This window comes from Colius striatus, chromosome 1 (assembly GCF_028858725.1).
Source record: "Colius striatus isolate bColStr4 chromosome 1, bColStr4.1.hap1, whole genome shotgun sequence".
Taxonomy (NCBI): Eukaryota; Metazoa; Chordata; class Aves; order Coliiformes; family Coliidae; genus Colius; species Colius striatus.
In genome coordinates this window covers 116,648,074-116,662,616 of record NC_084759.1, presented here as the reverse complement: position 1 = coordinate 116,662,616, position 14,543 = coordinate 116,648,074, and the positions used below count along the sequence as shown (strand labels likewise).

The following is a 14,543-nucleotide window of genomic DNA, read 5'->3' as shown; positions in this document are numbered from 1 at the left end:
AACATGTAATTCATTAAGTTTCTGATACAATCAATAAGCAATACAAAGGGCAAGTGGTTTTCTTCCATGCTCTGAATTTTACCACAGAAAAGAAGAATCAGTTTTGATGAGATTTGTTTCTTTTAAAAGGAATCATAATGCTCGTTTGAACTAGGTGCATGAGATGTATGTCATCAATTGGAATTCACTGACCCATTTTTAAGTTGTTAGCTGCTTTGAGACACTGAAAGAAAACTACATATACAAGATAAAGGTTATCTTTCCTTTCCATGCTGTAATTCAATAGTCAAGCTTCATAGAGTGGCCCAACCTGCATTTTGGTATTTGAATGAATCCACTTAAATAAGCTAGTGATCTACTTCATTTTTACCAAGAAATATTAAACCCCAGATACAAGTCTACATATAAATCTTGATCTTACATATCATGTTAATGTTTCTCATGTTCATCTTGTTTTTTATCTGATAAATTCAAGGAGTTTTTGTTTTGTTTTGTTTTACAAATGGCAGTACATTTTTTTATATTTAACTGTTAATTTCTCTGATAGAACGAGCTACCTAGTTATTCCAGACCGTAAGTAATCCTGGTAACTTCCTAAAGATTCCTCAGATCTGTCTTACCTGTTAATTTAAAAGCAAGTAAAACCAAAGCATATATTTTTCACATCAGAACAGGAGTAAAATCAATTTGGTCTTATATACATACCTATTTCCACTTGAAATGAAAGGCAGACAACTAACAGTCTAAATTAGTTGGATTAACTTAGAAAATTATTTCATTACCTTGTGTCGGGTTTTAGATTTTCCACAGTAGAATGGGTTTGATTTGTAGTGATAATCGATTTCTCCTTTTCACCATCACTTGCTCCATTTGCAGTTGACACAACCTCATACTCTGGAAAATTATAGTGAAGAAAAATCTGCTTAAATAACAGCTCTTACTTGAGCTTCTTCATTGCTTTTTCTTTCGTCATCTGATTTCCACTTATATTGTCTAATTTGCTCTAAGGACATCTTGTGTGAACCAATGTGGACATTAATATGCTAAAATCACTAGGAAAGAGATAAAATTCCTAGGCCCCCATCCTTTTTCATAATTCAGTTATAGGAGAAAGGATGCTCAATATTTCACTTCTGCCCAAAGGTACACTAGTGAAAAAATCCCAAACACAAATAAATTTAAACATTCTGCAGTTTGAATGAAAAAGTATCAAAGATGAAAGTACAGTTTCTAAGTGCTTAAATCTTGATAAACTTAAAATAAAGCCTAGAATATTAAAGTTTCCAAAGGAAACTGCCCAACTAACTTGAAATTTGCATGTAGGGAACCTACCAGTTTGAAGTGAAATAATAATTCCTGTATGTATTTATACAATTTATAGAGTATCAGTACTTTCTTTAAGTCTTTCTTTCTTTTGTATCATCAAGTGCAAGCGTGCTCTGAACAGGGAATTAAATGCTTGGGAAGAAGATCCCCCTTTAGTTATAGTTCTGTCCAAGATACTGTCTCTCTCTAGCAGGCAATCTCTGACCTGATTCATAACAACCCCCTCCAATACACAAGCTAAGTATACTGCTAATTTTCCCCTCTTCACACAGACATTCACAACCTCACCAGCTCCTTCCTTTTCTCTTCCTAAATTCAGCTAATTGCAAGCTAACAAAGAAGAATATTTTCCAAGAACTTTTGCAATGAGCATTTAGATCTACAGCTGGTATTACATTGTGAGGACAAAGGTAGAGACCGCCTATCAACAGCTACAAAACTTCTAGAAAATGAATTTCTTTCATTTTTTTCTCTAATGAAACTGTTAATTTTTGAGTTTTTAACTAAATTCTAACGAGCTGTAGAGTTTTTCTCATTTGTTTCAATTTTTTCATTCTCAATACAAAGACACTTGGTGGATGTCAACACAAAGATAAAACATCTCCAATGAGATTCAATGTTAAAAAGGAAAAAAGTATCTTTTTTCTAGGCTTTGAGATCCTCACTCCTAGTAAATGAGAATATACACATAAATTGACCCAATTTTTATCTCAATTGTTCAACTATGGCTTGCACTCTTCCACGCAAAAAGCAGCTGTCAAAACTGCTGGGGTAAGTTATATAAGACAATGCAATTAAGTGGAAGTGCAGAACAACCTTAAAAAATTATGTACTAAAATTTCAAGCTTCAAAATCACAGCAATTCAGTTTGAGCAATTGTATGCACATGTGAATTTCAGATTTACTGCAATAGCTTCCAAACAGAGCTCTACAGAGTATCTTTTTATCTTTACCTTGTAGCAGACTCAGTTATTTTGAGGACATACAGAATAGCATTTTAAAACTGGTTTACAGTATGGCAGAAAGTCAGCATGGAGGAAGGAAATACCGCCAGTACTGAAGATTTCAAAATTTCCATGTTCAGAAATCCTCCCCCGCAACAATCACCCATGAACAGCAAAAGACCAGCCACTGCCTTTTAGAAACAATCTCAAGGGCCTGAAGGAATTGGTGTCTCATCTGATAGAGATGGAGAAAAAGGAAAAAAAAAAAGTAGAGGGCTTTTACTTTAGAATTTTTGTTCACGTGAGCCCCAAGACATTAGCTTATCTGTGTGTTCTCTCTGTGCATTTCCTTTTTGGAAGCAAAGACCTTTCCCTATATAGTCACCAAAGCTGGGTGAACCATAAAGAAAGAGAAAAAAAATCCACACAAAAGCCCTAATTAAACTTACTTGCCCTAATTAAACCTCATTAGAGAAATGTTTATTAGAAAGCATGAGAGGTAGGGTGGCTATTCACCGCCTGAGGTGCATCCAGGTAGAGAATAAGTAGGTAACTTTACAGGAATTGAATCTTTCTGCCTTCTGCCAGCTCCAAATCAATGTATGACTTGAACTTTTTACTTTGTTTGAGAAAAGATATCACACAGTCATGCAAACGTTCACACACACACAAAATGAGCTCACCTAGTACCTGCTTGTTACTCAGTGCATAAGTCTCAGGGCACAAGATAAATTGCCCTGAATTTTTGTAGCAACACAACAGGAATAGCAGAGCACCAGCAAAACTGTTTTGGTTCCTGACATTTGCAGCTTTCACATAAAGAAGGAGTTAAGCTTGGTCACTGTTTTGGTTATTATTTGTCAGACTTTTCCGTTACTGAAGTAGAATTTTGGTTTTAGGAACACCCAACACGATGAAGTCCCTTGTGCACAGCTGAAAGTCAAGCAAAGTAACCATTTCAAAAAAATGGCTCAACAGATTGCATTCCCTGTTTCCACAGTTCTATCTGAGACAGTGCATTAAAAAAAACCAGAGAAGATGCCCAAATGGGATGATTGAAAAAACATGTATAAACTACAAAAATAAAAAGAGATGACAGAAAAACTTGATTTAAACCTGCCTAAACAAGTAATGCCATATTGTTGCCAGCATAAAGTAAGTAAACACTGTTTTCAGAAAATGAGTTTCAATGCCTTTTCTTCAATTCAGAAAGTGTCCTTGGATGAGTCATTAACTGAGTCATTTTTTGAAGTTAAGATGGAAGAGACAAGCTCAATGAGAGTATTTGCAAGTCATAGAGTTCAAACATTTTATATTACACATTGAGGATAAAAAGAAAGAAAATTATATTTATGGGAAAGCTGCTGTATCTAGATTGGAAGATAGCTAGACTGAAAACTGAAGTTTCTCTCAGTGAAGAAACATGACTGTTAGTTACATATTGTGCTGAAGGTTTTAATGTTTCCTGGGACATGGAAATGTATGCCAGGTGACTCAGTTATCATAGAATAGTCTTACAGAAGAAGTTAAATTTTACAAATGTTGATTACAAGTGAACAGAGAAAAGGTTTCCACTTAATATATCAGAAAAAAATCAGTGAGTAATGCTTGCTCTATATCTCACACCATGCATTGAAAAAGAAAGGAAATAGTATGAGATGGTAATTAGGCCTTGCTATCTTCATTTGGTGAGGTGTGCTGTCAATTTTACCAACTACAGCGTAAATTTTTGCAAAACAACTGGTTGTGCTGCAGTGGGTTCATTAACATAAGGAAAATAGCAGGTCTATTTCCACAAAAACACTCAGACTAAATTACAGTTTCTGATCTACCCAAGCTAAGGACTGGTCTGTGAAGGACTACTCTAAATTATAACAGCAACAAAAGAGCTTTTTCCTGAACAAAAAGAAGCATTGCAGGACTGCCTAGAATGAGGAGTGTTCACGGAGAGCCTCAGCCTAATTCTAATGTTAGCAAAAAGCTTACAAGTCCTTTTCCTCCAATTTGAAGCACATTATGGAAGGCAAGCCAGATAATTGTTCTTCGCTTTTGCTGATACTTTTTACTAGCCTACAATCTCTTTATTCCCCTTTTACTACAGCAGATGGGCTAACTTTCTTCCTCTTTCCCAGAAAGAAAAAGTGCAGGCTGTTTTGTTTTGTGTGTCCCTTTGGTTTTGCATTTGTTATTTTTCAAAATGGCAGCAAGAGCAAGAAAGAATAGAGACTAAATCTCATAATTATATATAGAAAATCAAGGAAGGACTATTTGTGGAAAAGAGTGGCCTTGTTTGTTACAGGCACCTAATTACACCCCTGCACTGAAATCTTTCATGATGTACATAAACAGCAACAACTGAAAACATACTAATATGAATAACTGGAGAACAAGCCTTAGTCTTCACAGTTCCTAGCCTTATCTGTTCTACTCATCTGTAATGAAATATAGCAAAATTCATTTGGTCATGGCTGTGATGAGCCAATGATTTTACAAATCAAAGTTTATATCTGAGGTAAAAACATTTTCCTGACAGTACAGAAGAAACATAATTTTCAACTGTTAATTAATTTAAATGTTAATTTTGGTAAGCTTGTGTTGATATACAGAAGACTGAAAAACTAAGAATGGTCATCCTGCATGCTTACTTGTCTATGTACTGACTCCTACATGACTCACAAGGGCTTACCTTTTTTGGAAATATAAAAAACCAAAATGGAACAGTTTCTTTCAACATAGAGAACTTGGTGATCCTAAGATGGGTACAGGAACTATTACTCTGGCAGAGTTCTATGGACTTAATAGATGGAGGTAAGGTTTCATCGTGTTCAGCCCACTGCTAAACAACACCCTCAAGCCAAGAAAGATATCTATATTCTGTGTACGTATCTCTAGAGTAAATACTACTGTTGCTTTGATAGAACATCTTGACCAGATCTTACCAGATCCTGTACACAGAGAGAGATCAGAAATAAAGAGAAGATAAAGAGTCATACTACTTAAATATCCTTTTGTGTCATCACTGACACCAATGATACAGTTGTGAAAGTCTCATGCTAATCTGGTAGTATTTTCTTATCCACATTGGAGTTGATATCAGCACAAAACAAAAACACTGGAGTTTAAGACTCCCTTGGGATTACAGTATTTTTAAAATGTCATAAAACCACTGTGAAAGTAAAAATAAGCTGGAAATACTGTATTCAATACAACAGAGGAAAGAAATAAAACCAACCAGTAACAGTGTCATTGTCTGGTTTTTCCCAGTCCAATATAACAAAAGTTGGACACCCCTCAACAGTCACCACTGTGAGGTTGGTGGGAGGATTCTGTGGAGGACGAGTAGGTTCTTCCTTACTACCAGCTTCTTCTTGAGGAAAATGTTCAAGTGAGCTTGTGATAGAGCAAGGTACATCATCATCTTTCTTCATGTACTTGACATGGGGAGCTAAGAGAAATAGGTAAGAGCTGTTATTCAATATGGAGTGTTTTTACAAAATGGCAATGCCATTTCACCTAGCGCACAACTTCCCTCTCAGGGTACTGAGTAAAAATCTACACAAGTCAGAGGTAAACACAAATGCTTCAGAAGAAAAACCATGTATTCAGTATTAAGCTGCTTGTAAGTTTTTTCATCGTTGTTAGACCTGGAATTTGCACTGCCTTCACCATCTTCCCATTGACTGATTAAATACCAATCTGAAGGTGTGAGTGGGTGATATTACCTGTTTGAAAGAACTAACTTCTGCCACAAAATGGGACAATTAACTTCAGTCCCTCTATAGTAAAATGACACTACAATTTCATTTGCAGCTTTTGAGCACTATACTAATACAAAGATGCTATGCCCATCACTGCTCAGTGTCACCAGAAAGAGTAACAAGTTTAGTCTGGAGTTGTGCCATCATTAAACTAAAATGACTGTGAATTTCTTAACCCTTTTCAGTGGCACAGCTTGTACTCTACATCAAAATTAGAAAGATTACTGAAGAAAACCACATTAGTTATAAAATAAAAACTTACATTGAAGGTAAATAATAAACCCATGAAGAAAGACAGTGTCCTTAGAAATGTAATGTCTCTTACCAGATCAAGAAAGAAAACTGAAAAATATTTTGATACAAAAGCACTTCTCCCTGTCATCTCACCTTGCAAATCTTTCTGGACTGCTGCAAGCAACAACAATTACTTGACTACTGTATTGTCTTGTCTAGAATATGTTACCATATTACTACACTATCTGAATGTGCACAGCCTCGAATGAGAGGTTAGACATATATGATGGATAGAAAACCCCTATGGTAAGGTGTACTGGTATTGGGGCGATACCTCTTCAGGTATGCTTGCAAGCCCACAGGAAGATTTTCACTTTTTTTGGTGGACTGTCAACAGTGTGAAGTTGTGCTACTGCTGCCATACAGGAAGAGCCATAACACATTTGTGAGTAAGACTCTAAACTAGGAGGTGATAGAAGGGAAAAAAATAGAGGACAAATTTAGTCAAGAAAATGCTGATAATCTACACTACAGCCCTTTCATCTGACACTAAACTGAAACAGTATGAAATGAAGTTCTGGCCTTTGAATATCCAACAAGGTGATTTTGATGCAAGATCGGTCAATCCATACATTCTCCCAAATAAAAACATGATAGTTATTTAAATCCTACCTTGATATCTTGGTTTTCCTGAAGAATCTGTTTCTGACGTAGGACTTGAGCTGAAGACAGTTGCATCAACTGTGGGAAACACAGTTAGAATTTAATTTGCAATAAAGTTTCAGTCTTAGAACTACAGCACTTCACAGTTTCTTTGGCATTTTCAAATCATCATAATCAAACTCTTTCATAGTAGTCCTTTACTGACAGATCTGTCTTTTCCTTTTAAGATCTCCATTTTGGCTGTCATGCTAAGTAAACTCCATATTTACTTACCAGTATAAAGATAGCCATATTCAAGATGACACACCTTTTAACTGCTGCTGGACTCAGTTCATGTAATATATTCAAAATTGTCTTTAGACTTTTCAAAAAGGATCTTTTTGTACTGTACTGGCTGTTTAGCTTGGAGCTGGTTTCGTGTTCATAGACTATATAGCACTATCTAGAACAAGGGGCAATGGGTATAAGCATAAGAGGTTCCCAAGAACCACAAGGAAAAACTTCACTGTGAGGGTGATGGAGCATTGGAACAGGCTGCCTAGATAGATTGTGGAGTCTCCTTCTCTGGGGACATTCAAAACCCACATGGATGAGTTCCTGTGTGACCTACTCTAGGAGGTCCTGCTCTGGCAGAGGGGTTGGACTAGATGATCTTTCGAGGTCCCTTCCAGCCCTTAAGATTCTGTGATATATAGCACTATTATGTTGGCCCACAAACTTCTCCAAAAATAGCAACAAAGAAACCACAGATTCTGTCTCCAGAGTGTACAATGTCTATGAAATTTGAAGGAGATGGAATACAAATACAATGGTGACTAGAAATGTGCTAAAGAAGTCAGGATTCATGACACCAATATTCTGTTAAAGGCACTGTACTGAAACATGATCTTCTGAAACACGATCTTCTATTAGATGCAAATAGAATCATAGAATCATAGAATGGTAGGGGTTGGAAGGGACCTTTAGACATCATCTAGTCCAACCCCCCATATTCTACAATGGACCTCAATGGACAAAACGTATTATATACACAGTGAGCATTTTTAAATTAGTTTAGCATCCATCCTTGGCACCAAGGGTCACACTGAGTTCACAATCATTATAAAGAGACAAGAATTTCAGTATTACTACAAATCCAGGAAAATCAGAAGCAGAATCATTTATGACATTATACCTAGAACTGCATATTTTGGCTCAAAAATTTCAAGCACACTCTCCTCCAAACCCATTACTATATGCCACATTAAGGAGACTTAGGTCTGAACTTGTAGTTCACTCTCAGTTTTACAAAGGGCAAATCACCAGATAATTGCTATTTTTTTTTTTTCCTATTTAAATGGTGTCACTTTGACCATATATCTAGGAGGATATCACAACCATGTTGTGTTGTGCACTATTACCTACTGGCTAATAGTAATTTTAATTTATGTCCTGTATAAAAACAATTATTCAGGAAAAGAAGTGCCTTATTTACTTCCTTCACAGACTTAAAAGTAGGCACTGAACAGTATTGAAAGCCCCCTAAGCATGTCTTGATTTTCAGGAAGACAGAAAGGTTGTCATGTTCTCATTTAACAAAGTGTATATCAGAAGACAGTCAGCTGAACTGAAAGTAGAAAAGGCACAAAGTGGCATAAAGGCAATCAGAATCACTCCAGACATAATACTTTTTATATTAAATATACAATCCATCAATATAATTTAGAGAAGGGAAGAAAAATAAAAAAAGAAAATCTTTATTTTCATTTAAAAAAAAGAGAAACCAGAAATGTCTGTAATGGTAGTCCTTACCATAATACTCTGGAGTTGCAAAAGCTGTTGGTGTCTTATATGATGTTCCTGTCCTTACAGGTGGTGTTGGTCCAGCAGGTTTAGCTAGAACGACAGAATAAGGAACTTGGGACAATAAGACATATTATTTAAAAGAATGAAACAGCTTTCTGATTATCTAACAGAACTCAAGATTTGTGACAATTGATCATGAAAAAAAGTACTATAATATTCCCTCAAAAATATACAAGAGCTTCCACTTGGATTTAGGAAAGTTTTGAGCTGACCTTATTGCCAATATAACCTACTTCTGAAACTTGGTGAGAAAACTCTTTGCTACTTTGAGATTGCCTTGAAGGGCTTCAGTCAATTAGAATATGACACATTTTAATGCACAGAAGCATCCTACACAGACTGGTAAAACGATGCAAAATGATCAGCATTGACATTTCTATTTCTCAAGTAAAAGAATACAATTCCTCATGAAATGTAAGACAGAATAGCTGAAGTCAGCAACTGAAACTTGGATTCTTGCCTTAAACGAAGGCAAAATCCTTTCATTTCTACTCTCAATACAACATCTATATTAGCAAGGTTGGAGCTGGAACATATATAATGATAAACACTGAGTCCTTAACTGTGATCTGCATTAAAAGTTCAATCACAGAACAGCACTGGAGGTTCCACTAAAAGAAATTAAGATGCACTTCAAATGAAGGTAAGAAAAAGGTGACCAAGTCAAATATGTTCAACATCTATAACTCTACATGACCCAGATGAAAAAGCTTTCATTCTGAACTGATCTATTCTTTAGTAGATACCATGAGTTTGGACAGAAACTGATTAATAGAGGTAGTATTATCTCCCATAATTAAATTTCTATGAAAAAAAAAATAGATTATGTGACATTCCTTTTACTCCTAGGCTGTTATCACCTAGTACAGAAAAGAGGTTTCTAAGAGGTAAATAATCAATGATAAAGAATATCTTGATTATTCTCAAAATAGCTGTAAAAGGCAAGACCTAATTCACAAAACATGCAGATACTGCATGACTGAAATCTCAATCCCAAAAATAGCCCAGAATTATATAACGTACTTAACTTCTCTGCCTATATGACACAGAAGAACTTGTTTACCAAAGGTAGAACTCTAGTTAACAAAGTTTAAAGCAAGAAAAATCTCTTAGAACTCTAGCAAACAAAATTTAAAACAATAAAAATAAGGTGGAAATTTATTAAGATTCTCATAATGAAGATTCTCTCCCTACTTTCAACTAATTTCCATAATACAGTAGGATTTTATTAAGATTCTCACTAAAGTCCAATTTCACAAAGATTCTGGAACTCCCTTGTCTTTTTTTTTAATTTTTTTCTTTTTTTCCTTTTTTCTGTTTTGGAGACATAGTGTCTGCATAAAAACTTTCCCATAATACTCATCCACTGAGTAAGGAAGATGCAAGTAAGGAATTAACTACAGTGTTAATGAGAAAGTGAAACAGGATAGAATTATGAAAAGGAAAATCCAAGAAGAATATTGAGGCAAATTTTTCCTGTTTGTACTGTGGAACAGTCTCTCCAGGGAACCAGAAGAAACTGAGTTATGATGTTTAAAACTAAGCTGAATAAAACACTAGGAAACACAGAAAAAGGAAAATCTACTACTGTCTCAGAAGGAAGAATCAGATCATCTAACCAATTTATTCCATTTTGAATGCCTAAGGAAGGTATGGTAATGCTGACTGCCACATAACCTGGCCTCTAGTGTATGGAGGAAGGGTGAGATTTTGAAACACTGGTAAATTAGTTAGGCATTTAGTGGAGAAAATTAGCGTAGACCTTATTAGAAAGGGGAAAATAGAAAGTATCAGGTCAATGTCTATTTATGCTGTAGCTTAAGACTGACAATGTTTTATGTTCTGTTGTAGCCATTACTAAGGAAACATCACTGATCAACAGCAACTTCAGACACAACATTTTGATCACAGAATCATGGAATCATTTAGGTTGGAAAAGACTTTTAACATCATTGAATCCAACTGTTAACCTAACACTACCAAGTGAACCACTTAACCATGTCCCTTAGTGCCACATCTACATGTCTTTTAAACACCTTCAGAGATGGCAACTCAACCATTTCCCTTGGCAGCCTGTTTCAATATTTGCCAATACAAGCCAGGATGTTACTGGCTGTTTTGGCCCCCTGGACACACTGAGGGCTCATATGCAGGAGGCTGTCAACCAACACTCCCCTGCAGCTTTCCACCTTCTCTTTTCTACCTCCCAAGCCTGCAGCGTTGTATGAGGTTGTTGTAACCTAAGTGCAGGACCTGGCTCTTGGCTTTGTGAAGCCTTCCTACTTTCAAGCAGATCAACACTTCTGCCCAACTTAGTGTCATCTGCAAACTGAACTTTCCCTGGCACCAAGGTCAGACTGAAAGATGTGTAGTTTCATCTGTTTTTGTAGATAGGCATCACATTTGCTAGCCTGCAATCAACTAGGATCTCATCAATTAGCCAGTACTGCTAGCAAAAGACTGAAAGCAGCTTGATGAGCACTTCTACCAGCTCCCTCAGTACTCTTGAATGGATCTCATCTGGCCTTATCTGACTCATCTGTGTCTACTATGGAGTAGCAGGTCACTAACACTTTCCCATTGGATTATCTGAGCTTCATTCTTCTCCCTATCCCTGTCTTCCAGCTCAGGGGACTGGGTACCCTGAGAACAACTGGTCTTACTGTTGAAGACTAAGGCAAAGAAAGCATTCAGTATCTCAGCCTTCTCCTCATCCTTTGTCACTATCTTGTCTCTCCTGTTGAGTATCAGCTTGGAGATTGTTGCTTCTAATCTACTGCACAAAACCCTAAAAAATCATCTAGGTCTTTAGTACCTTACTAGCACACAAAGCCACAAATGAAACAAACCAAAAAAAACCCAACAGGAATTATGTCAGAGCCAAGACCTTTCTATTTCCAGTGTTCAGGAACATGAAGAGGGAAGCGTTTCTCATGATGCTAATCATAATGAGATCACAGTTTCTGACAACCTGGAATAGCATTAGCTGAAGGATTCTTATACAGTCTTCTCAGAAAAAGTATACATAAGAATATTGTATATCAGCTTCAAGATAAAATAAACCAGGAAACATGCAAGTTTCTGTGTGCTCTTACACTGATACTGAGAAGCAGAAATACTGTATCATCAGAATGAAGCTAAACTCTTTGCACATGAAACAACTCAGTCTGTTCTGCCTCCCAGTGCAGTTAGTTTTCTGGTTGCCTGTTAGAGTGCTATTTGCAGTGGTCAATGAGTGTTCCATATATATGGGACAGAATTTCTTTACAAATAACCAGCTGAGAGTATTCATGGAAGCATAATATTCAATGTCTCCCACCTGATATGCACATTAAGAAACTGTAAGTGCTATTAGTAAATATGAAATGTTCTTAGGGTTGATATTCTGAAAGGATGACTTGCATTATTCTGTTTTGCCTTCAGGTTCCTTACTAGGGGTGATTTTTACATAACTAGGTTAGGAAAACAAAAGGAAAACTGAGTTTATGTATGAAGACAAAAGACACAAGGCCTGTATGTTCCAGAACACTAGTTTCTATAGATATCACAGACTAAAGAAAAAGAATCTGTAGTATAAATTCTCCTATACCCTGCTCATCAGTTTAGCATTATACATGAAAAAAATGCATATGTTTAAAAAACTGAGATACCTGGACTCCCTGGTTTACCAGTCACGGTGTTTGGAGGCAGAGGTCTTCTTCGCATTTGTGTAGGTTTGACAGGAGGTATAGGAGGATGCTGAGGGCCAGGTGATGTAGTTACTGAACAACATTACAAGATAGTGTTATTAATTATTTAATCTCAAAGTCCATAAAATCAGAAACCTGTTACAAGTTATATTCTGACTTCTCAAACAACATTTCAAATCTGATTTAGTATCAAAGGTGGAGGTGGGGTTAAGAGCTGAAATGAGTTGTATTTTCAGCCTTAAATTCTTTAAAAAGTGCATTCCACAGAGTTTTAAACCAAGCTTGCATTGAAAACATGTAGCTCCTTTGGGATTTTGTACAAGTGTTTCAGCAATTTATTTTGTATGTAGTTACTCATTTCTGTCAACAGTAACGTTTTGGCAGACAAGAGGATACTGTTCCATAATAAACACCATCTCAGTGTACTTGGAAACATCTTAAATTTCCTGCTCACAAAATTTCTGATCTTCTGTGCTTTTGAACTGATAAAAGTAGTCACCCTCAGCTGGAAACAAAAGATGTAGCTAAAGGGTACTTCTTATTAGAGACACTTTATCCTATGTCATTCAAAAGTGAAAAATGAAAAACATCATCACTTCATTCACTGACATGGCTAGAGACAGTTACCATGTCAGCAACTCCCGAAGTACCAGACTAGGTTGTTTCAATGTGCAATTCCAGCTAATACCTATTAAATTTATGTGGTCAGGTCCTTTGACAGTGAGGTCTGAAAGGGGAACCTGAGCCTCTTAATTCATACTTACAAAATGTTTTACTGTGTTTTCTAGGCAATTCTAAAGGATTTTATTCTGAAAAGGAAAGACAAAGCAAAAGATTTTTTTTTTTACTATTTACCTTTGCACTTCTTTCCTTAGGAAAAAAAAATAGGACTTATGTGTAACACATTTATGTAACAAAAGACTTTTTGTACTTAACAGGAAAATCCTCAAGAGTAATATAATTCTTATAATGCTGCCAATGCCAACAAATGTGCAAGTTGCCTGATACTGATTTACTGGCTACACAAAGTAACTGAGGCCCTACATAGTAAATCATAGTTTATCCTATAAATGGAATTACTATGGGTGAGAAGAGAACAAATTCACAGACTTATCAGGGAGAATCTTTCGCTGTTTCCTTTTCCTTTTAGACTTTTGCAGTCACTTAAAAATGTCTTTTTTTTTTTTTCTTTTTTCCTAATTCCCTCAGATCAAGACAGGAAATAATGGAAATAATGATCTGTCTAATTAAGCAAGATGTAATGATTTTGAAAATAGCATTTGTACATTTCATATTCATTCTCAATCTCCAGAATAAGATGAAAAAATACGTCTAAAGACCTGAAAATGAAGAATACATTTTCGTGTATGTCATTGTACTCTAGATACTAGCACATGGTAAAATCTATTATTAATTTCCCCCTGGCCTATATTTAGGGAATAGGGTTGTCTGAGATATTTATGAGGTAAATATATGAGGCAGATTCACCACGATCAGGTCACACAGGACATGTCCAGCTGGGTTTTGAAAATCTCCAGATAGAAAGACATGACCTTGTTGTAGCAGGTCCAGAGGAAGGACATAAAAATGATCAGAGGGCTTCCAATCCTAGCCATTCTATGATTATATAATTCCGAATTTTTATATACGTACTAAGGCCTCATGAAAAGAATTGAGATCACAGAAGTATAAAGGAAAATTATGAAACAGTAGTATCTAATTGCACAACCATACTCAACTGCAGGTCAAGGTATTGGCTTATTTAAAAACTCTAAAAGCTTAACTTGAAATATCTAATGTCATAAGTAAAAACAGATGTAGATTTTCCTTCCTATCCATAGGCATATAAAACCTTCAAATCACAAGCTGAATTTACTGAAGCACACACCACTGCCTGACATTCAGTCATTAATAATGTAGAGTGTTATCCTTGTTTTCAGCTTAGTCTGCATCTAGCCACTACTAATAGTGTGTATCACATTGGATTTATTCATTGCAAACTACAATCTCGAGACTGAATAAACTTTAAAAAGATAAAACATCAGAATTCAATACATCAAGATAGACTCTTGTCTTTGTGCAGG

General features: G+C 35.9%; 1 protein-coding gene across 1 annotated transcript in view; it reads right to left on the bottom strand.

The window, feature by feature from the left end:
• ABI3BP (ABI family member 3 binding protein) overlaps window positions 1-14,543 on the bottom strand; it is a 144,467-nt gene that overhangs the window by 20,325 nt on the left and 109,599 nt on the right. Inside the window, exons 51-55 of the mRNA XM_062004165.1 lie at window positions 12,421-12,531; window positions 8,717-8,800; window positions 6,935-7,003; window positions 5,503-5,715; window positions 783-894 (exon numbers count right to left, since the gene is read on the bottom strand). Of these exons, the coding sequence (XP_061860149.1) occupies window positions 783-894; window positions 5,503-5,715; window positions 6,935-7,003; window positions 8,717-8,800; window positions 12,421-12,531 (589 nt within the window). The remainder of the gene's footprint in view (window positions 1-782; window positions 895-5,502; window positions 5,716-6,934; window positions 7,004-8,716; window positions 8,801-12,420; window positions 12,532-14,543) is intronic.